Below are 22,241 nucleotides of genomic sequence, written 5' to 3' on the forward strand. Positions count from 1 at the left end.
CATCTTCCCGTTACTACTCCAGGTATGATACAAGCCATCATTACTCTCACTTCCTGATGGAATACCTATTAGAATTCTACATATCTTTAATGAATTATTCTACACAACGTCCCGAGCATCAAACTCCGACATAACATTGACTAAATAACATCTTTGCACCATAAAAAACTACAGAATAACATTAAAAACTACAAAAATAACTAAATATTTAACTTCAACTAATTAAATGTTTCTCCCAGGTACAGTGATTAATTTTAATTGGTATATTGATAATTAATTCGTATTTATATTTTTTATCATATTAATATTTTTCATTATCTGGTCACGTGCAGTGCTCAGTAATTATAGGGAAATTAAGGTTAGGTTAGGTTAATGTTGGCTAAGGTGAATTATATGATTAATTAAGGCAGGTGTGGAGTAAAGAGATCCCCCTTTAAATGACAAATTTCTCATTAAGTAACACGTTTCTCTTTTAAGTAACAAATTCTTCTTTACGTTACAGAATGCGAGGTAAGGCCGTCTCCCTCACTCTACTGCTGGCCGTGGGTATGCTAGTACCTATACACTCCCACAGGACGTATGGAGGCCAAGGAGGCTTAGGTTTTGGAGGAGGAAGTGGCTTTGTAGGGAGCCATTTCCCAGGTCACATAGGATCGGGAATAGGATCTGGAATAGGATCTGGAATAGGATCTGGAATCAATCTAGCAGGACTTAACTACGGCCAAGGATATTTCAACACCCAGAACTTCCCCAACTACGCGCAGGGGCACAACTACGCCTATCACAGTCACCCCGGCGCTGGTTACAACAACTGTAGATATTATTGTCGGAGTACCTATCAAAATGTGTACTATTGCTGCACTACTCCTCAACAGTCGGGCTATCATGGCTAAATGTACACAATCTCACGGATCATTTATAAGGGATCAAGCAATAAGAGTGTTTTGGATCAGTTAGTGTGGATCAGTGGTAAGTTTGGATCAGTTTAAGTCAAGCAGTATAAGTTTGGTTCAGTAAAAAGTATGGATCAGGCAACAGTGGATCAAGCCTTCAAAGAGATTGGCTCAGTGAAAAACAAGCTGTATGAATCAGTAGCTCAAATAACAAGCCTCGTAATCAACTGATCAAATAACAATCAACAAACAAGGATCAACAGTAGCCTACAACAATAACTACAACAACAACAACAACAACAACAACAACAACAACCAAAACAACAACAACAACAACAACAACAACAACAACAACAACAACAACCAAAACAACAACAACAACAACAACAACAACTAAAACAACAACAACAACAACAACAACAACTACAATCAACAAATCTTTTCTGTAGTCATAAACTGTCTTCATAACCTACCATTAATATTTATAACTCAAAACTCTCATTAACATCAATTGTTCTCTGTAATGATTAATTATAATTTTTTTTATTTAAAATAAAGTACAGTATATATAATCCTAACTAATTTCCTATATCCCCAATTATGTCAGCTGAAATACATCTAATTGAAAGTAATTATTTAGGTAGATTAATGTCATATACCAGTGAGAAGTATAAACAATCACCAGGTACCAGTGACACAGTATAGACAGTCACCAGGTACCAGTGACACAGTATAGACAGTCACCAGGTACCAGTGACAAGTATAAACAGTTACCAGGTACCAGTGACAAGTATAAACAGTCACCAGGTACCAGTGTCAAGTATAAACAGTTACCAGGTACCAGTGACAAGTATAAACAGTCACCAGGTACCAGTGACAAGTATAAACAGTTACCAGGTACCAGTGACAAGTATAAACAGTTACCAGGTACCAGTGACAAGTATAAACAGTCACCAGGTACCAGTGACAGTATAAACAGTCACCAGGTACCAGTGAGTATAGACAGTCACCAGGTACCAGTGACAAGTATAAACAGTCACCAGGTACCAGTGACAGTATAGACAGTCACCAGGTACCAGACACAGACAGTCACCAGGTACCAGTGACAAGTATAAACAGTCACAGGTACCAGTGACAAGTAACCAGGTGACAAGTATAAACAGTTACCAGGTACCAGTGACAAGTATAAACATTACCAGGTACCAGTGACAAGTATAAACAGTTACCAGGTACCAGTGACAAGTATAAACAGTTACCAGGTACCAGTGACACAGTATAGACAGTCACCAGGTACCAGTGACAAGTATAAACAGTTACCAGGTACCAGTGACAAGTATAAACAGTTACCAGGTACCAGTGACAAGTATAAACAGTTACCAGGTACCAGTGACAAGTATAAACAGTCACCAGGTACCAGTGACAAGTATAGACAGTTACCAGGTACCAGTGACAAGTATAGACAGTTACCAGGTACCAGTGACAAGTATAAACAGTCACCAGGTACCAGTGACAAGTATAGACAGTCACCAGGTACCAGTGACAAGTATAGACAGTTACCAGGTACCAGTGACAAGTATAGACAGTTACCAGGTACCAGTGACAAGTATAAACAGTCACCAGGTACCAGTGACAAGTATAAACAGTCACCAGGTACCAGTGACAAGTATAGACAGTCACCAGGTACCAGTGACAAGTATAGACAGTTACCAGGTACCAGTGACAAGTATAAACAGTCACCAGGTACCAGTGACAAGTATAGTGACAAGTGTGGTAGTTTTAAGAGTGTGTTGAGGTTTACATATGGTAGTTTTAAGAGTGTTGAGGTTTACATATAGTAGTTTAAGAGTGTGTTGAAGTTTTACATATATTAGTTTTAAGAGTGCGTTGAAGTTTACATATGGTAGTTTAAAGAGTGTGTTGAGGTTTACATGGTAGTTTAAGAGTGTGTTCAGAGGTTTACATATGGTAGTTTTAGAGTGTGTTGAAGGGTTTACATATAGTAGTTTAAGAGTGTGTTGGGGGTTTTACATATGGTGGTTTTAAGAGTGCGTTGGGGTTTACATATGGTAGTTTTAAAGGTGTGTTGAGGTTTACATATGAGTAGTTTTAAGAGTGTGTTGAGGTTTACATATGGTAGTTTTAAAGAGTATGTTGAGGTTTACATGGTAGTTTTAAAAAAAGGTATGTTGAGGTTTACATATGGTAGTTTTAAAGAGGTGTGTTGCAGTTTACATATGGTAGTTTTAAGAGTGTGTTGACGTTTACATATGGTAGTTTTAAGAGTGTTGGGAGTTTACATATGGTAGTTTTAAGAGTGTGTTGAGGTTTACGTGTGGTAGTTTTAAGAGTGTGTTGAGGTTTTACATATGGTAGTTTTAAGAGGTGGTGTTGAGGGTTTACGTGTGGTAGTTTTAATGGTGTGTTGAGGTTTACGTGTGGTAGTTTTAATAGTGTGTTGAGGTTTTACATATAGTAGTTTTAAGAGTGTGTTGAGGTTTACATATGGTAGTTTTAAGAGTGTGTTGCAGTTTACATGGTAGTTTTAGGTGTGTTGACGTTTACATATGGTAGTTTAAGAGTGTGTTGAGGTTTATATGGTAGTTTTAAGAGTGTGTTGGGGTTTTACGTGTGGTAGTTTAAAAAAAGAGTGTGTTGAGGTTTACATATGGTAGTTTTAGAGTGTGTTAGAGGTTTACATATGGTAGTTTTAAGAGTGTGTTGCAGTTTACATATGAGTAGTTTTAAGAGTATGTTGAGGTTTACATGTTAGTTTTAAGAGTGTGTTGAGGTTTACATATGGTAGTTTTAAGAGTGTGTTGCAGTTTACATATGGTAGTTTTAAGAGTGTGTTGACGTTTACATATGGTAGTTTTAAAGAGTGTGTTGAGGTTTACATATGGTAGTTTTAAGGTGTGTTGAGGTTTACGTGTGAGTAGTTTTAAGAGTGTGTTAGGGTTTACATATGGTAGTTTAAGAGTGTGTTGAGGTTTACGTGTGGTAGTTTAATAGTGTGTTGAGGTTTACGTGTGGTAGTTTTAATAGTGTGTTAGGGTTTACATATGGTAGTTTTAGAGTGTGTTGAGGTTTACATATGGTAGTTTTAAGAGTGTGTTGCAGTTTACATATGGTAGTTTTAAGGTGTGTTGAGGTTTACATATGGTGGTTTAATAGTGTGTTGAGGTTTACATATGGTAGTTTTAAGAGTGTGTTGAGGTTTACATATGGTAGTTTAAGAGTGTGTTGAGGTTCGTGTGGTAGTTTTTAATGGTGTGTTGAGTTTACGTGTGGTAGTTTTAAGGTGTGTTTGAGGTTTTACATATGGTAGTTTTAAGAGTGTGTTGAGGTTTGCGTTTACATATGGTAGTTTAAGAGTGTGTTGCAGTTTACATATGGTAGTTTTAAGAGTGTGTTGACGTTTACATATGGTAGTTTAGAGTGTGTTGAGGGGTTTACATATGGTAGTTTTAAGAGTGTGTTGAGGTTTACGTGTGGTAGTTTTAAGAGTGTGTTGAGGTTTACATATGGTAGTTTTAAAGAGTGTGTTGAGTTTACATGGTAGTTTTAAGAGTGTGTTGAAAGGGTTTACATATGGTAGTTTAGAGTGCGTTGAGGTTTACATATGGTAGTTTAAGAGTGTGTTGAGGTTTTACGTGTGGTAGTTTTAAGAGTGTGTTGGGGTTTACGTGTGGTAGTTTAAGTGTGTTAGGGGTTTACATATGGTAGTTTTAAGAGTGTGTTGGGGTTTACATATAGTTTAAGGTATGTTGAGGTTTTACGTGTGGTAGTTTTAAGAGTGTGTTGAGGTTTTACATATGGTAGTTTTAAAAAGGTGTGTTGGGGTTTACATATGGTAGTTTTAAGAGTGTGTTAGAGGTTTACATATGGTAGTTTTAAGAGTGTGTTAAGTTTACGTGTCGTAGTTTTAAGAGTGTGTTGAGGTTTACATATGGTAGTTTAAAGAGTGTGTTGAAGTTTTACATATGAGTAGTTTTAAAGAGTGTGTTAGGGTTTACGTGTGGTAGTTTTAAAGTGTGTTGACGTTTACATATGGTAGTTTTAAGGTGTGTTGAGGTTTACATATGGTAGTTTTAAGAGTGTGTGTTGAGGTTTACGTGTGGTAGTTTTAAGAGTGTGTTGGGGTTTACGTGTGGTAGTTTAAGAGTATGTTGAGGGTTTACGTGTGGTAGTTTAAAGAGTGTGTTGAGGTTTTGCATACGGTAGTTTAGGAGTGTGTTGAGGTTTTACATATAGTAGTTTTAAGAGTGTGTTGAGGTTTACGTGTGGTAAGTTTTAATAGTGTGTTGAGGTTTTACGTGTGGTAGTTTTAAGAGTGTGTTGAGGTTTACGTGTGGTAGTTTTAAGAGTGTGTTGAGGTTTACGTGTGGTAGTTTTTAATAGTGTGTTGAGGTTTACATATGGTAGTTTTAGAGGTGTGTTGGTTTACATATAGTAGTTTAAGAGTGTGTTGAGGTTTACATGTGGTAGTTTTAAGGTGTGTTGGGGTTTACAATAATAATAATAATAATAATAATAATAATTATAATAATAATAATAATAATAATAATAATTATAATAATAATAATAATAGCCACCAGACAACTAAATAGTTATTCTTTGCCACACAGTAATAGCAGAAATAGCCTCAGGAGCGTCAAACCGGCCGGGAATTTCAGTTTCTTCACCGGGAAAACTATGAAGACGACACACCTGGACAGCGGACTTGTGAACCTCTATTCCTGTTATCCCCGACGAATCTTCTATGAGCTTAATACTGAAGAATAAACTTCCTAAGATTGATGTATCTCTTCCCTCGAGTCAAGATATTGTTCCCATTTTGTTGTAAAGTTTTATAGTGAAAGTGAACGTTAAGGTAAAGCATCAGAGTTTAATATAAATATCGCGGGATAGTGGCAACTGTGATGGATCCCGGAAAGTTGCCGGTGTTGTTGGGTGAAAGCAGCAGCAGCAGCAGGCGGGTATATAAGGCTGGCTGGCCTCGTCCACCCTCACAAGTGTCGTAGCTCACAACACAACAAGGTAAGATACTATAGACACATAGTAACATTTTACATGACTCCAACTTGTAAAAATAATCCAAATATTTATTAACTGTTGTAAAGCAGCAGCGAGTTTGATCTTGATGATGGAAGATTAACGTAGTCGACCTGACTTATGTCACCTATTATTGGATACTTGTATGTTCACTTAGTATTAATTTGTGCTCCAAAATGAGTAACTACTGAGGGTTAGTGTTGAGAACACAAGGCGTCGACCAGACCAAACTGACGCCGCTCATCACCTAATTATTGTCACCTTTATTATATAACATTATTGATGGGATGTAAGTGTAAAAGAGGTATTTTTTTACAGCATGATGATGAAGGGCAGTGTGGTGTTGCTCCTGGTGGTGCTGAGTTCCCTGGCGGCCGCCAGTCCTCATGGCTCCTACGGTGGTCGACGCCGCCCTTATGGTCAAGGCACCAGTGGCCTGCATGGTGGCCGTAGACCTGTGGCCACTCTTGTCCATGGTGGTGCCACTCATGGCTCTGGTGGCTTCGGTGGTGCTACCCATGGCACTGGTGCCTTCGGTGGTGCCTCTCATGGCTCTGCTGGCATCGGTGGTGCCTCCCATGGCTCTGGTGGCTTCGGTGGTGCCTCCCATGGATCTGGTGGCTTCGGTGGTGCCTCCCATGGCTCTGGTGGCTTCGGTGGTGCCTCCCATGGCTCTGGTGGCTTCAGTGGTGCCACCCATGGCACTAGTGGCCAAGGGTACCAAAAGAAGCCCTACCACGGATAAACGACAGGTCCTCCCCTCCTTGTTGACTCAGTCATGTCACCAACATGATGGCTCCTGTACCTGGCCAGTTAACTTGTTCTTTTGTTAATATTCTTTTCCTTTTGTTAAACTTTCACAATAAAACAAATTTTAAATATACATGTATTTTACCTGACTCCACCTGATACCTGAGTTTACTCCTCTTAAGAACTATTTATTGACTGCGTGAAGACGAAAATGGTATTATAGAATTTGATCAAACAAACTTTTCCTTTAATTAAAGTCTGTTGATCGTTACGTTCACTCTCAGTCTAAGACAATATTTACTCATTATTTCAATATTTTTCCTGCGGGCTGACCATTAAGTTGTTTACAGTGAAATATTAATAGTTTAGTTAAGTCTATCCAAACTCACTTGTATTTCTTCTAAAACATACAAACACCTGAGATGATACACTAACATACGGTCACCATCTCTACTGCCTATGTTGTATGACATACCTGCCTGTATTATACAACACCTGGGTCGGGATAATCTTACGACAAAGTCTTAAAATACAAAAGATGGACTTATGATTTTGGGTTAAATTTGTGATACTAATGGTTAACGTCGTGAAATATCTTAATAAAACAATAATTTATCTTTATTAGGTTAGGTGAGGTTCGTGCTGACGATGTCCACTACTACTCTCTCTTATAATGGCCTAAAGAACAACTTGTGTTTATTCTTTGCCATGTTAGGCACTTCCCCTCGGAGATGTAAAAAGAGAAATCAGATGAATGAACAACGATGTTATAGAAATATCCGACTCTGAGAAAGATTTAGGGGTAATGATAAGTAGGAATCTTAAACCAAGTCAACAATGTGTATTCGCTCGAAACAAGGCTAATAAAGTATTTGGGTTCATACAAAGGAGTGTTAGTTACAAGACTAGCGAGGTTATCCTAAAACTATATCTTGTGCTTGTGAGATCTCACTTTTATTCTTTGCCATCAGTTAGGCACTTCCCCTCGGAGATGTCCAAAAAGAGAAATCAGATAGAATGAACTAAGCGATATGTTATAGAGAAATATCCTAACTCTGAGAAAGATAACTTAGGGGTAATGATATGAGTAGGAATCTTAAACCAAGTCAACAATGTGTATTCGCTCGAAACAAGGCTAATAAAGTATTTGGGTTCATACAAAGGAGTGTTAGTTACAAGACTAGCGAGGTTATCCTAAAACTATATCTTGTGCTTGTGAGATCTCACTTTGATAACGCAGTTCAGTTTTGGTCACCGTACCACAGAATGGATATAGAATATCTAGAAAGTATACAGAGGAAAATGACAAGACTAATCCCGGATATGAGGAACCTTGAGTACAGAGACAGGTTAAAGTATCTTAATTTGCACTCCATCGAGAGACGTAGAGTGAGGGGCGATATGACATAGGTGTAAAAATAGAAGTCAGGCTGAAGTCAGGGCTAAGCAAAGGTGATATAACAAAGGTACTCAAATTATCCGACCTAGAGCGAGCTAGTATAGCGATGGTTTTCTATTAGACAAATTTAGATTAAGTCGCGAGATAGGTAAACATTGGTTTGGAAATAGAGTAGTGGATGAGTGGAACAAGTTACCAAACATCATCATTAACTCGAATACGCTGGATAGCTTCAAACATACGTTGGATGGTTATATGAGCGATAGGGGTTGGGTGTAAACGGGACTGCCCAGTATGGGTCAATAGGCCGGCTGCAGTTTCCTCCATTCTTATGTCACACTTGTCCTACACCTTACCATCTCTGGGACAAAGGTAAACCTCTTCAAAATCATTCTTGTTTGAAATGTTAATGTTTGATTTATCGCTGTAACCATCATCACAACTATAGATCTGACTGATGCATGTTATCACACCTAACTGGTAGAATGTTATAACTGACTGCTGAATGTAATAACGGACTGCTGAATGTTATAACTGACTGCTGGATGTTATAATTGAGTGATGAATGTTATAACTGACTGCTGAATGTTATAACCGACTGCTGAATGCTATAACTGACTGATGAATGTTATAACTGACTGATGAATGTTACAACCGACTGCTGAATGTTATAACTGACTGCTGGAGGTTATAACTGAGTGATGAATGTAACACCTGACTGCTGAATGCTGACAGCTGAATGTTATAACTGACTGCTGAATGTTATAACTGACTGCTGAATGTTATAACTGACTGGTGACAGTCATTCTATTATACTTCCATCCGGTCATAAGTTTAATTTCGCCATTTATTTTGTTATTTGTTTTAATAGGATGTTGCTGAACATTAATACATCCTTGTGTTTGTCTGCATGTTATTGTTTGTGTTTGTATAGATTATTGTCATGATTGTTACTGTGATACCTGATCAACATGTTCCTTACCTTAGTGTTATTATGGAGAATTTGATTAGGGTTTCCAGGTGTTCTTTCTACTTGTAACACACACACACACACACACACACGCACATACATTGGTAGATATATTCTTCAGTTTTATCCCTAATATTGACGTTTTTCCCTCTTCCTGTACACCAGCTATCCCCCCCCTCCACCTAACCACCAGCCAGCCCCCCTCCTAGCTCCCTGACCCTCACACCCCCCCTCACCACAACATAGCCTTGAATCACCCACCATATATTGAACACCTCTAAATAATAACTTAAGAATCATTAAATCATTTCCATTTTATTTTTATTTACATAGATATATAGCATAAAGTCTCTTGTTGTGCTTGGTATGAAAAATATTGGCGACTCTGGACAGGAATTGACTAAATGGCAACGTGTTTGATATACTGGTAGGAATTTCCCGGGATTTTCCAACGTTTAAGGTGTACGATTCTCATTCCCTTTTGAGGTAAGTTGCAAAAGTCTTGTTTTTTCCTGTATGTTTTTTTTTCCCCAATGGAGAGAGGATTTTTTTTTTTACCTCTTGTACAGGGTGTGGCATAAGTCGAGCATCTTAGTGTATAGCTTGAGACACCCTATTGAGTATGATGCACTACCTATGAGACACCCTGTACAGTATGTTACACCACAAACACCTTCATCCACTTCCCTACTTTAGTCTCTGATAAATTCCCATATGTGGCCTCCATCCTAAGTGTCTACTCTATCTTATGTGTTAGAGTCACATATGAGTCAAGTTCCCACATGTGTTGGTGATTTTGCCTTCATATATCACGAGGAGAATTTAATTACGTAATGAGAAAGTATTTGTCATTCACCAATCCATACGCTGTGTTATTTTAAATTAATATAGTATGTAATATTATCAAGTCCCCACCCCCCCCCCACACACACTCCTCTGTTATTCCAATACTAATATCACGTTGTCTTTTGGGTAGAATTATCCTTTCAATCATCCACCTATTTGGACTGAAGGTCAGAATCGTTCAAAATAAACCTGAACCATCGGATAAAATATAAATTTCAACCTAACCTAACCCGACCCGACGGCACCTAACCCAACCCAACCCAATCTAACCTAACCTGGAAACCCTAATCAAATTCTCCATAATAACACTAAGGTAAGGAACATGTTGATCAGGTGTCACAGTAACAATCATGACAATAATCTATACAAACACAAACAATAACATACAGACAAACACAAGGATGTATTAATGTTCAGCAACATCCTATTAAAACAAATAACAAAATAAATGGCAGTAATAGCAGAAATAGCCTCAGGAGCGTCAAACCGGCCGGGAATTTGAGTTTCTTCACCGGGAAAACTATGAAGACGACACACCTGGACAGCGGACTAGTGAACCTCTACTCCTGTTATCCCCGACGAATCTTCTATGAACATAATACTTAAGAATAAACTTCCTAAGATTGATGTTTCTCTTTCCTCGAGTCAAGATATTGTTCCCATTTTGTTGTAAAGTTTTATAGTGAAAGTGAACGTTAAGGTAAAACATTAGAGTTTAATATAAATATCGCGGGATAGTGGCAACTGTAATGGATCCCGGAAAGTTGCCGGTGTTGTTGGGTGAGAGCAGCAGCAGCAGCAGGAGGCGGGTATATAAGGCTGGCTGGCCTCGTCCACCCTCACAAGTGTCGTAGCTCACAACACAACAAGGTAAGATACTATAGACACATAGTAACATTTTACATGACTCCAACTTGTAAAAATAATCCAAATATTTATTAACTGTTGTAAAGCAGCAGCGAGTTTGATCTTGATGATGGAAAGATTAACGTAGTCGACCTGACTTATGTCACCTATTATTGGATACTTGTATGTTCACTTAGTATTAATTTGTGCTCCAAAATGAGTAACTACTGAGGGTTAGTGTTGAGAACACAAGGTGTCGACCAGACCAAACTGACGCCGCTCATCACCTAATTATTGTCACCTTTATTATATAACATTATTGATGGGATGTAAGTGTAAAAGAGGTATTTTTTTACAGCATGATGATGAAGGGCAGTGTGGTGTTGCTCCTGGTGGTGCTGAGTTCCCTGGCGGCCGCCAGTCCTCATGGCTCCTACGGTGGTCGACGCCGCCCTTATGGTCAAGGCACCAGTGGCCTGCATGGTGGCCGTAGACCTGTGGCCACTCTTGTCCATGGTGGTGCCACTCATGGCTCTGGTGGCTTCGGTGGTGCTACCCATGGCACTGGTGCCTTCGGTGGTGCCTCTCATGGCTCTGCTGGCATCGGTGGTGCCTCCCATGGCTCTGCTGGCTTCGGTGGTGCCTCCCATGGCTCTGGTGGCTTCGGTGGTGCCTCCCATGGCTCTGGTGGCTTCGGTAGTGCCTCCCATGGATCTGGTGGCTTCGGTGGTGCCTCCCATGGCTCTGGTGGCTTCGGTGGTGCCTCCCATGGCTCTGGTGGCTTCAGTGGTGCCACCCATGGCACTAGTGGCCAAGGGTACCAGAAGAAGCCCTACCACGGATAAACGACAGGTCCTCCCCTCCTTGTTGACTCAGTCATGTCACCAACATGATGGCTCCTGTACCTGGCCAGTTAACTTGTTCTTTTGTTAATATTCTTTTCCTTTTGTTAAACTTTCACAATAAAACAAATTTTAAATATACATGTATTTTACCTGACTCCACCTGATACCTGAGTTTACTCCTCTTAAGAACTATTTATTGACTGCGTGAAGACGAAAATGGTATTATAGAATTTGATCAAACAAACTTTTCCTTTAATTAAAGTCTGTTGATCGTTACGTTCACTCTCAGTCTAAGACAATATTTACTCATTATTTCAATATTTTTCCTGCGGGCTGACCATTAAGTTGTTTACAGTGAAATATTAATAGTTTAGTTAAGTCTATCCAAACTCACTTGTATTTCCTCTAAAACATACAAACACCTGAGATGATACACTAACATACGGTTACCATCTCTACTGCCTATGTTGTATGACATACCTGCCTGTATTATACAACACCTGGGTCGGGATAATCTTACGGCAAAGTCTTAAAATACAAAAGATGGACTTATGATTTTGGGTTAAATTTGTGATACTAATGGTTAACGTCGTGAAATATCTTAATAAAACAATAATTTATCTTTATTAGGTTAGGTGAGGTTCGTGCTGACGATGTCCACTACTACTCTCTCTTATAATGGCCTAAAGAACAACTTGTGTTTATTCTTTGCCATGTTAGGCACTTCTCCTCGGAGATGTATAAAGAGAAATCAGATGAATGAACAACGATGTTATAGAAATATCCGACTCTGAGAAAGATTTAGGGGTAATGATAAGTAGGAATCTTAAACCAAGTCAACAATGTGTATTCGCTCGAAACAAGGCTAATAAAGTATTTGGGTTCATACAAAGGAGTGTTAGTTACAAGACTAGCGAGGTTATCCTAAAACTATATCTTGTGCTTGTGAGATCTCACTTTGATAACGCAGTTCAGTTTTGGTCACCGTACCACAGAATGGATATAGAATATCTAGAAAGTATACAGAGGAAAATGACAAGACTAATCCCTGATATTAGGAACCATGAGTACAGAGACAGGTTAAAGCATCTTAATTTGCACTCCCTCGAGAGACGTAGAGTGAGGGGCGATATGACATAGGTGTAAAAATAGAAGTCAGGGTTGAAGTCAGGGACTAAGCAAAGGTAATATAACAAAGGTACTCAAATTATCCGACCTAGAACGAGCTAGTATAGCGATGGTTTTAAATTAGACAAATTTAGATTTAGTCGCGAGATAGGTAAACATTGGTTTGGAAATAGAGTAGTGGATGAGTGGAACAAGTTACCAAACATCATCATTAACTCGAATACGCTGGATAGCTTCAAACATACGTTGGATGGTTATATGAGCGATAGGGGTTGGGTGTAAACGGGACTGCCCAGTATGGGTCAATAGGCCGGCTGCAGTTTCCTCCATTCTTATGTCACACTTGTCCTACACCTTACCATCTCTGGGACAAAGGTAAACCTCTTCAAAATCATTCTTGTTTGAAATGTTAATGTTTGATTTATCGCTGTAACCATCATCACAACTATAGATCTGACTGATGCATGTTATCACACCTAACTGGTAGAATGTTATAACTGACTGCTGAATGTAATAACGGACTGCTGAATGTTATAACTGACTGCTGGATGTTATAATTGAGTGATGAATGTTATAACTGACTGCTGAATGTTATAACCGACTGCTGAATGCTATAACTGACTGATGAATGTTATAACTGACTGATGAATGTTACAACCGACTGCTGAATGTTATAACTGACTGCTGGAGGTTATAACTGAGTGATGAATGTTACAACCGACTGCTGACTGTTATAACTGACTGCTGAATGTTTTAACTGACTGCTGAATGTTATAACTGACAGCTGAATGTTATAACTGACTGCTGAATGTTATAACTGACTGCTGAATGTTATAACTGACTGCTGAATGTTATAACTGACTGCTGAATGTTATAACTGACTGCTGAATGTTATAACTGACTGCTGAATGTTATAACTGACTGCTGAATGTTATAACTGACTGGTGACAGTCATTCTATTATACTTCCATCCGGTCATAAGTTTAATTTCGCCATTTATTTTGTTATTTGTTTTAATAGGATGTTGCTGAACATTAATACATCCTTGTGTTTGTCTGCATGTTATTGTTTGTGTTTGTATAGATTATTGTCATGATTGTTACTGCGATACCTGATCAACATGTTCCTTACCTTAGTGTTATTATGGAGAATTTGATTAGGGTTTCCAGGTGTTCTTTCTACTTGTAACACACACACACACACACACACACGCACATACATTGGTAGATATATTCTTCAGTTTTATCCCTAATATTGACGTTTTTCCCTCTTCCTGTACACCAGCTATCCCCCCCCTCCACCTAACCACCAGCCAGCCCCCCTCCTAGCTCCCTGACCCTCACACCCCCCCTCACCACAACATAGCCTTGAATCACCCACCATATATTGAACACCTCTAAATAATAACTTAAGAATCATTAAATCATTTCCATTTTATTTTTATTTACATAGATATATAGCATAAAGTCTCTTGTTGTGCTTGGTATGAAAAATATTGGCGACTCTGGACAGGAATTGACTAAATGGCAACGTGTTTGATATACTGGTAGGAATTTCCCGGGATTTTCCAACGTTTAAGGTGTACGATTCTCATTCCCTTTTGAGGTAAGTTGCAAAAGTCTTGTTTTTTCCTGTATGTTTTTTTTTCCCCAATGGAGAGAGGATTTTTTTTTTTACCTCTTGTACAGGGTGTGGCATAAGTCGAGCATCTTAGTGTATAGCTTGAGACACCCTATTGAGTATGATGCACTACCTATGAGACACCCTGTACAGTATGTTACACCACAAACACCTTCATCCACTTCCCTACTTTAGTCTCTGATAAATTCCCATATGTGGCCTCCATCCTAAGTGTCTACTCTATCTTATGTGTTAGAGTCACATATGAGTCAAGTTCCCACATGTGTTGGTGATTTTGCCTTCATATATCACGAGGAGAATTTAATTACGTAATGAGAAAGTATTTGTCATTCACCAATCCATACGCTGTGTTATTTTAAATTAATATAGTATGTAATATTATCAAGTCCCCACCCCCCCCCCACACACACTCCTCTGTTATTCCAATACTAATATCACGTTGTCTTTTGGGTAGAATTATCCTTTCAATCATCCACCTATTTGGACTGAAGGTCAGAATCGTTCAAAATAAACCTGAATCATCGGATAAAGCATAAATTTCAACCTAACCTAACCCGACCCGACGGCACCTAACCCAACCCAACCCAATCTAACCTAACCTGGAAACCAAAATCAAATTCTCCATAATAACACTAAGGTAAGGAACATGTTGATCAGGTATCGCAGTAACAATCATGACAATAATCTATACAAACACAAACAATAACATACAGATAAACACAAGGATGTATTAATGTTCAGCAACATCCTATTAAAACAAATAACAAAATAAATGGCAGTAATAGCAGAAATAGCCTTAGGAGCGTCAAACCGGCCGGGAATTTGAGTTTCTTCACCGGGAAAACTATGAAGACGACACACCTGGACAGCGGACTTGTGAACCTCTACTCCTGTTATCCCGGACGAATCTTCTATGAACATAATACTGAAGAATAAACTACCTAAGATTGATGTATCTCTTTCCTCGAGTCAAGATATTGTTCCCATTTTGTTGTAAAGTTTTATAGTGAAAGTGAACGTTAAGGTAAAGCATCAGAGTTTAATATAAATATCGCGGGATAGTGGCAACTGTAATGGATCCCGGAAAGTTGCCTGTGTTGTTGGGTGAAAGCAGCAGCAGCAGGAGGCGGGTATATAAGGCTGGCTGGCCTCGTCCACCCTCACAAGTGTCGTAGCTCACAACACAACAAGGTAAGATACTATAGACACATAGTAACATTTTACATGACTCCAACTTGTAAAAATAATCCAAATATTTATTAACTGTTGTAAAGCAGCAGCGAGTTTGATCTTGATGATGGACAGATTAACGTAGTCGACCTGACTTATGTCACCTATTATTGGATACTTGTATGTTCACTTAGTATTAATTTGTGCTCCAAAATGAGTAACTACTGAGGGTTAGTGTTGAGAACACAAGGTGTCGACCAGACCAAACTGACGCCGCTCATCACCTAATTATTGTCACCTTTATTATATCACATTATTGATGGGATGTAAGTGTAAAAGAGGTATTTTTTTACAGCATGATGATGAAGGGCAGTGTGGTGTTGCTCCTGGTGGTGCTGAGTTCCCTGGCGGCCGCCAGTCCTCATGGCTCCTACGGTGGTCGACGCCGCCCTTATGGTCAAGGCACCAGTGGCCTGCATGGTGGCCGTAGACCTGTGGCCACTCTTGTCCATGGTGGTGCCACTCATGGCTCTGGTGGCTTCGGTGGTGCTACCCATGGCACTGGTGCCTTCGGTGGTGCCTCTCATGGCTCTGCTGGCATCGGTGGTGCCTCCCATGGCTCTGCTGGCTTCGGTGGTGCCTCCCATGGCTCTGGTGGCTTCGGTGGTGCCTCCCATGGCTCTGGTGGCTTCGGTAGTGCCTCCCATGGATCTGGTGGCTTCGGTGGTGCCTCCCATGGCTCTGGTGGCTTCGGTGGTGCCTCCCATGGCTCTGGTGGCTTCAGTGGTGCCACCCATGGCACTAGTGGCCAAGGGTACCAAAAGAAGCCCTACCACGGATAAACGACAGGTCCTCCCCTCCTTGTTGACTCAGTCATGTCACCAACATGATGGCTCCTGTACCTGGCCAGTTAACTTGTTCTTTTGTTAATATTCTTTTCCTTTTGTTAAACTTTCACAATAAAACAAATTTTAAATATACATGTATTTTACCTGACTCCACCTGATACCTGAGTTTACTCCTCTTAAGAACTATTTATTGACTGCGTGAAGACGAAAATGGTATTATAGAATTTGATCAAACAAACTTTTCCTTTAATTAAAGTCTGTTGATCGTTACGTTCACTCTCAGTCTAAGACAATATTTACTCATTATTTCAATATTTTTCCTGCGGGCTGACCATTAAGTTGTTTACAGTGAAATATTAATAGTTTAGTTAAGTCTATCCAAACTCACTTGTATTTCTTCTAAAACATACAAACACCTGAGATGATACACTAACATACGGTCACCATCTCTACTGCCTATGTTGTATGACATACCTGCCTGTATTATACAACACCTGGGTCGGGATAATCTTACGACAAAGTCTTAAAATACAAAAGATGGACTTATGATTTTGGGTTAAATTTGTGATACTAATGGTTAACGTCGTGAAATATCTTAATAAAACAATAATTTATCTTTATTAGGTTAGGTGAGGTTCGTGCTGACGATGTCCACTACTACTCTCTCTTATAATGGCCTAAAGAACAACTTGTGTTTATTCTTTGCCATGTTAGGCACTTCCCGTCGGAGATGTATAAAGAGAAATCAGATGAATGAACAACGATGTTATAGAAATATCCAACTCTGAGAAAGATTTAGGGGTAATGATAAGTAGGAATCTTAAACCAAGTCAACAATGTGTATTCGCTCGAAACAAATCTAATAAAGTACTTAGGTTCACACAAAGGAGTGTTAGTTAACAAGACTAGCGAGGTTATCATAAAACTATATCTCTCTCACTCGTTCTGAAAGGCCTTCCAGCGGTTCCAGTGATCCGGCCATTAACTGCAGAAGGTCAGGTACTCCTTGTGTGATCGCTGCTTCTTCTAGAATTCTCGTTCATTTTAAGTTAGTTTTACAGCTTGAGGGAACAGAAAAAACAGTCAATCTTAGTTTGATCCATCGAATATGTTGGGTGAGGAAGGAGAGGAATGTTTTGCTTCTTCTAGACTACTTATGGAGAATGTTGAGGTAGGTTTTCCGGCATCTTTGTGGTGTAGATTAATACAGTATAACCTATTTTTCTATATTTCTCCTTTCAGGCCCTCCAGGCTCCTTGGGTCGTTTGACCTGTGCCTGGGTATAATAATTCCCGTAAAAAACAGAAGATGTGAACATCCATGATAGTTGATGCACACATTTTTTAGCCAGTTTATCGGTGTTTCAGAATATCCAACATACACGTTGAATATTACAGCTTTATATATTCAGTCCCTAGAGCTTTGTGATTTGTGTGTGGGATTTAGTTTTCTCAGCTACAGTTATACCAGAGTGAAACGTAAAGGACACAGTCAAAAGGAAGCAAGAATCTTAGGAAAACTTATGATCGATGTGGGAGTATAGACTGAGACATTCTGAATCACTTCTTATAAATATCTATAATGAGCTGTTGACAACTTGCTCAGTTTACGGTACATACAGTACAGGTAACAGGTGGAATCATGCAAAGTTCGTATATGTTCATAATTATTTTTATTTATTACACTTCAACAAATTAAACAAATATTAACAAGAGCAAGTTACAGTGTTATCTGGTCAGATACAGGGATCATGGCGTGACATGACTGAGTCAACAAGGAGGGGAGGACCTGTCGTTTATCCGTAGTAAGGCTTCTTCTGGTACCCGTGGCCACTAGTGCCATGGTGCACCATGGACAACAGTGGTCACTAGTCTGCGGCTACCATGTAGGCCACTAGTGCTATGGGAGAAACCACCATGGAGATTAGAGCCATGAGAGCCAGCACCATGGACAGAAGTGGTCACACCTCTGCGGCTACCATGCCCGCTACTGTAGGAGCCGTGAGGACTGGCGGCCGCCAGGGAACTCAGCACCACCAGGAGCAACACCACACTGCCCTTCATCATCATGCTGTAAAAAATACCATCTTTACACTTACATCCCATCAATAATGTTATATAATAAAGGTGACAATAATTAGGTGATGAGCGGCGTCAGTTTGGTCTGGTCGACGCCTTGTGTTCTCAACACTAACCCTCAGTAGACTATTTTGGAGCACAAATTAATACTCTAAGTGAACAAACAAGTATCCAATAATAGGTGACATAAGTCAGGTCGACTACGTTAATCTTTCCATCATAAAAGATCAAACTCGCTGCTGCTTTACAACAGTTAATAAATATTTGGATTATTTTTACAAGTTGGAGTCATGTAAAATGTTACTATGTGTCTATAGTATCTTACCTTGTTGTGTTGTGAGCTACGACACTTGTGAGGGTGGTTGATGATGATGATAATGGAGATAAAATGGCAATGGCTTACCATGGGAAGGGAGAGAAGAGGTAAGGTAGAAGGAAAGTTATGAAACGGGAAGTAAAGTAGTAGAGAAGGCCGCACTAAGAGGTCGCCTGAGCTCAAGGGAACAGGGGGGGTAAGCTAGCTAGAAGGGGGTGTTTGTTATTGTAAGAGAGGTCCTACTAGGTCCTTGTGTATCTAGTAGAAAACTTCATCTTTTGTGTACTATTTAGTGTACAATAGTTCTGGCTCTTGAGGGTATTTGGAGGAAGGCTTTTTTGGCCACCAGTTGTGTATCTTCTGATGTCCTCTGTTTTTAGTCGATGTATAATTCGTCTTCCACTTCTAGTTTACCATACTGCCTGTGCTTGGCTGTATGTTCTTATGTTCAGTGGTAAAATATTGTATTTTTCGTGAAGCTCTTTAATTTTGGTTGTGTATGGGGACGTTGTTTGAGAGCTCTGCGGATGGCTTTGTTCTGTGTTGCCTGAAGTTTTAATTGGGGTAAGGCTGATCGTGTTTAATGGTATTGGCGGGTATTCAAGATGGGGGACGGACAAATGCTTTAAATAGGTGTAGTTGTATTTTCTCTTCCATTTTGCCGAATCTTCTTAATTTGGTGTTTTCGTATTCGGCTAGTCTATTGCGCCTTCATGTATGTTTATTTATTCCGGTTCTTGTTATTGTTAGCCCCAGTATTTTTCCTTCGTTTGAGTATTGTATTCGAGTTTACTGTGATTGGTGCTGAGTTTATCCTTGAAATGTGTATGATCTTTAGTTTTTGTGTATTAGTTTTTATTTTCCATTTCTTCTCGTAATTATTTATTTGTATTATGGCGCAAGCTGTTTTTAATGTCATCATCTGTTTGGCCTTCTGCTGCTGCTGCTCTCACCCAACAACACCGACAACTTTCCGGGATCCAGCACTGTTGCCAATAACCCCGCGATAATTTTTGTTTCATCTCCTAATAATCTTAATTAACAATAAAATAATAATCTTAAAGAAGTATATTTCTTAAAACGGTAATTATTACTAAGGGTTTTGATCTAAAATATTCCCTATTAATCAAGTGAGTTACGAAAGTCTTCTGAGAGCTGTCGTCCAGGAGTTTCCATTTCTTCATCCACAGAGGAGAAACTCTGTATTTCCCAGGTTCTTGTGCCCTTCCTGCACTTGAGTCTTTTTTATGTTACTCGAATTGTATTACAGTTCAGTAACTATGTAACAAGTTTTATTATTACAGTATTATTATTATTATTGTTATTGTTGTTATTTTTAGTAGGATTAGTAGTAGAAAGCATCTTAAAATTAATATATATACTGTATATATAAAAAAATGATGACAGTAACACCACAAATATTTTACGAATATAAAAGATTTCCTTATATATGTTTATTAATATGATGTATGCGTCGTTTTAACATTCTATACATTTAGTCTAATATAGGAAACATTGTCCCGCCGACACCAAGCCTCAACTCTTTGTCTTCTCCTGGGTCTGTTATATACGTTATAATATATGTACCCATTTTATATGACACTATGCTAACGGTTTATTAGAGCATGGCAGGTTGATAAAAGTAATCGTGCGCATACTACTACTGCTACTACTACTGCTACTACGAGTTCTTATGGCCTCTAGCCTCCTCGTATAACCACACACTTTATTACCAAAACAGCCTAATACAAAATTATCTACCCTCTATGACTCGAAAAGCATCATATCCAATTTGGTTTTCCGTGAATATTGGTTCATAGTCCATGTCTGTGAGTGTTGTTGGTTTAGGGTTTAGAGTTGCTGCTTCTGTTCTGATAACACGTCAGCCAGTCTGGTATAGAAGCACCTTGTACCAGAGGAGTGAAGCTGCCTTGGTCCACATTCTCTCTGTTCTTTTCGTTCTTGTTCCTGTCGTGTGCAACTCTTAGAAACAGGTCACGGTGACAAGCAGCCAGGGATCGAATATCTTTGATACCAAAAATTGGCTCGGACACAGATGTCCTCTCGATTTCGTTGGTTGAGTTAGCAATCCTGTGAATGAAGCTTCTCCATCCATGGGGAGGTCGGTTCCACATGGCGTAGTGGCATATCTCTTCATATATTTTCTGTGAGGTCCCTTACTTCCTTGTGCTTCAGGCAAATGAAACCTCCCTTCTTACACACCATGGCAGGGTAGATATTGTAAGATGTTCCACACACACACATTAAGCAGACATGACTTCCACTGACCAACCATCCCTTAGAGTAATGGTGTCTGTAAATTCTTGTCTGTTGAGGCTGAAGCCCTTTGCTCTTATCGGTAGAGCTGTTAACCAGTTTGAGAGACCTATTGTGCTACCTCTACTCTTCACGATCACTACCACTACATTCTTTTTATACCTTCCCTCACTATTACTACCACTAATTCTAATAATAATAATAATAATAATAATAATAATAATAATAACATCATTCTTAATGACAACAAATACATCTATATTAGTGAGAGGTTGAAGGAGCTTAATTTTTTTTTTAGCTGTTTAGTTGTGGTAGTGGTAATGGTGGTAGTAACAATGGCAGTAGTGGCAATAGTAGTAATAGTGTATAGTGGTAATAGTATCAATAGTGATAGTGACCTTTAAAGCTGGGACCACCACAACATTACCTGGAACCATAAAACACGTATAGTCTCTGGCGCAACACTCATATATGGTGACTGCTTCTTGGTTGTCCTTCACAGCCTGAAGAGACGAATTAAACAGGAGGACCCAACACCTAAACGCTCAAGACTGAAGTGTAATGGGGAATTAATTGTTTGTAAGAAATCACCTGTAGGGAAAGTTGACACCTGAGAAGCACAATCAACAAAGAGTACAGACTAATCAAAAAACAGTGCAGACCAATCAACAAAGAGTACAGACCAATCAAAAAACAGTGCAGACCAATCAACAAAGAGTACAGACCAATCAAAAAACAGTGCAGACCAATCAACAAAGAGTACAGACCAATCAAAAAACAGTGCAGACCAATCAACAAAGAGTACAGACCAATCAAAAAACAGTGCAGACCAATCAACAATGAGTACAGACCAATCAACAAAGACTCAGGACAGACTTATCAACAAAGACTCAGTATACAGATTAATCACAAAGACTTAAACACTGCTCAAGAAGAAAGACTCACTCAACAGGGCTTTCCAGATGACCAGAGATACAACCAGCTCATAAAAACCATTACCAAATCATATGTGTGTCAGGTGTAAGTTGTGTGTAAAAATGTGTGCGTCAGTTGTACTGTGTTCGTGTTTGACAGTCAGGAGTTTCAACATAAGGAAAACCTGACCCTTGAACAAACCCAAAATTAAAAACAGGTTAGGTTAGGTCAGGTTAGGTTAGGTCAGGTTAGATTAGGTCAGAAGTT

At 39.2% G+C, this 22,241-nt stretch overlaps 4 protein-coding genes across 4 annotated transcripts; all 4 read left to right on the forward strand.

The window, feature by feature from the left end:
* The first annotated feature begins 1,493 nt into the window (after positions 1-1,493).
* On the forward strand, positions 1,494-2,728 carry LOC121875215 (protein piccolo-like). The gene is made up of 3 exons (XM_042379676.1): positions 1,494-1,521; positions 1,701-1,885; positions 2,153-2,728. The coding sequence occupies exons 1-3, from the start codon at positions 1,494-1,496 to the stop codon at positions 2,726-2,728; spliced, it is 789 nt and encodes a 262-aa protein (XP_042235610.1).
* A 3,136-nt stretch (positions 2,729-5,864) lies between these two features.
* Positions 5,865-6,826, forward strand: LOC121875218 (keratin, type I cytoskeletal 9-like). Its single transcript, XM_042379679.1, has 2 exons — positions 5,865-5,930; positions 6,264-6,826. Exon 2 carries the CDS (start codon positions 6,265-6,267, stop codon positions 6,688-6,690), a length of 426 nt encoding a protein of 141 aa, XP_042235613.1. The 5' UTR covers positions 5,865-5,930; position 6,264; the 3' UTR covers positions 6,691-6,826.
* A 3,847-nt stretch (positions 6,827-10,673) lies between these two features.
* LOC121875216 (abscisic acid and environmental stress-inducible protein-like) lies at positions 10,674-11,737 on the forward strand. The gene is made up of 2 exons (XM_042379677.1): positions 10,674-10,780; positions 11,115-11,737. The coding sequence occupies exon 2, from the start codon at positions 11,116-11,118 to the stop codon at positions 11,599-11,601; it is 486 nt and encodes a 161-aa protein (XP_042235611.1). The 5' UTR covers positions 10,674-10,780; position 11,115; the 3' UTR covers positions 11,602-11,737.
* Positions 11,738-15,478: 3,741 nt separating this feature from the next.
* On the forward strand, positions 15,479-16,518 carry LOC121875217 (abscisic acid and environmental stress-inducible protein-like). Its single transcript, XM_042379678.1, has 2 exons — positions 15,479-15,561; positions 15,896-16,518. The coding sequence occupies exon 2, from the start codon at positions 15,897-15,899 to the stop codon at positions 16,380-16,382; it is 486 nt and encodes a 161-aa protein (XP_042235612.1). The 5' UTR covers positions 15,479-15,561; position 15,896; the 3' UTR covers positions 16,383-16,518.
* The last annotated feature ends 5,723 nt before the right edge of the window (positions 16,519-22,241 follow it).

The sequence above is a fragment of the Homarus americanus genome, unplaced genomic scaffold (assembly GCF_018991925.1).
Source record: "Homarus americanus isolate GMGI-L3 unplaced genomic scaffold, GMGI_Hamer_2.0 scaffold15368, whole genome shotgun sequence".
Lineage (NCBI taxonomy): Eukaryota > Metazoa > Arthropoda > Malacostraca > Decapoda > Nephropidae > Homarus > Homarus americanus.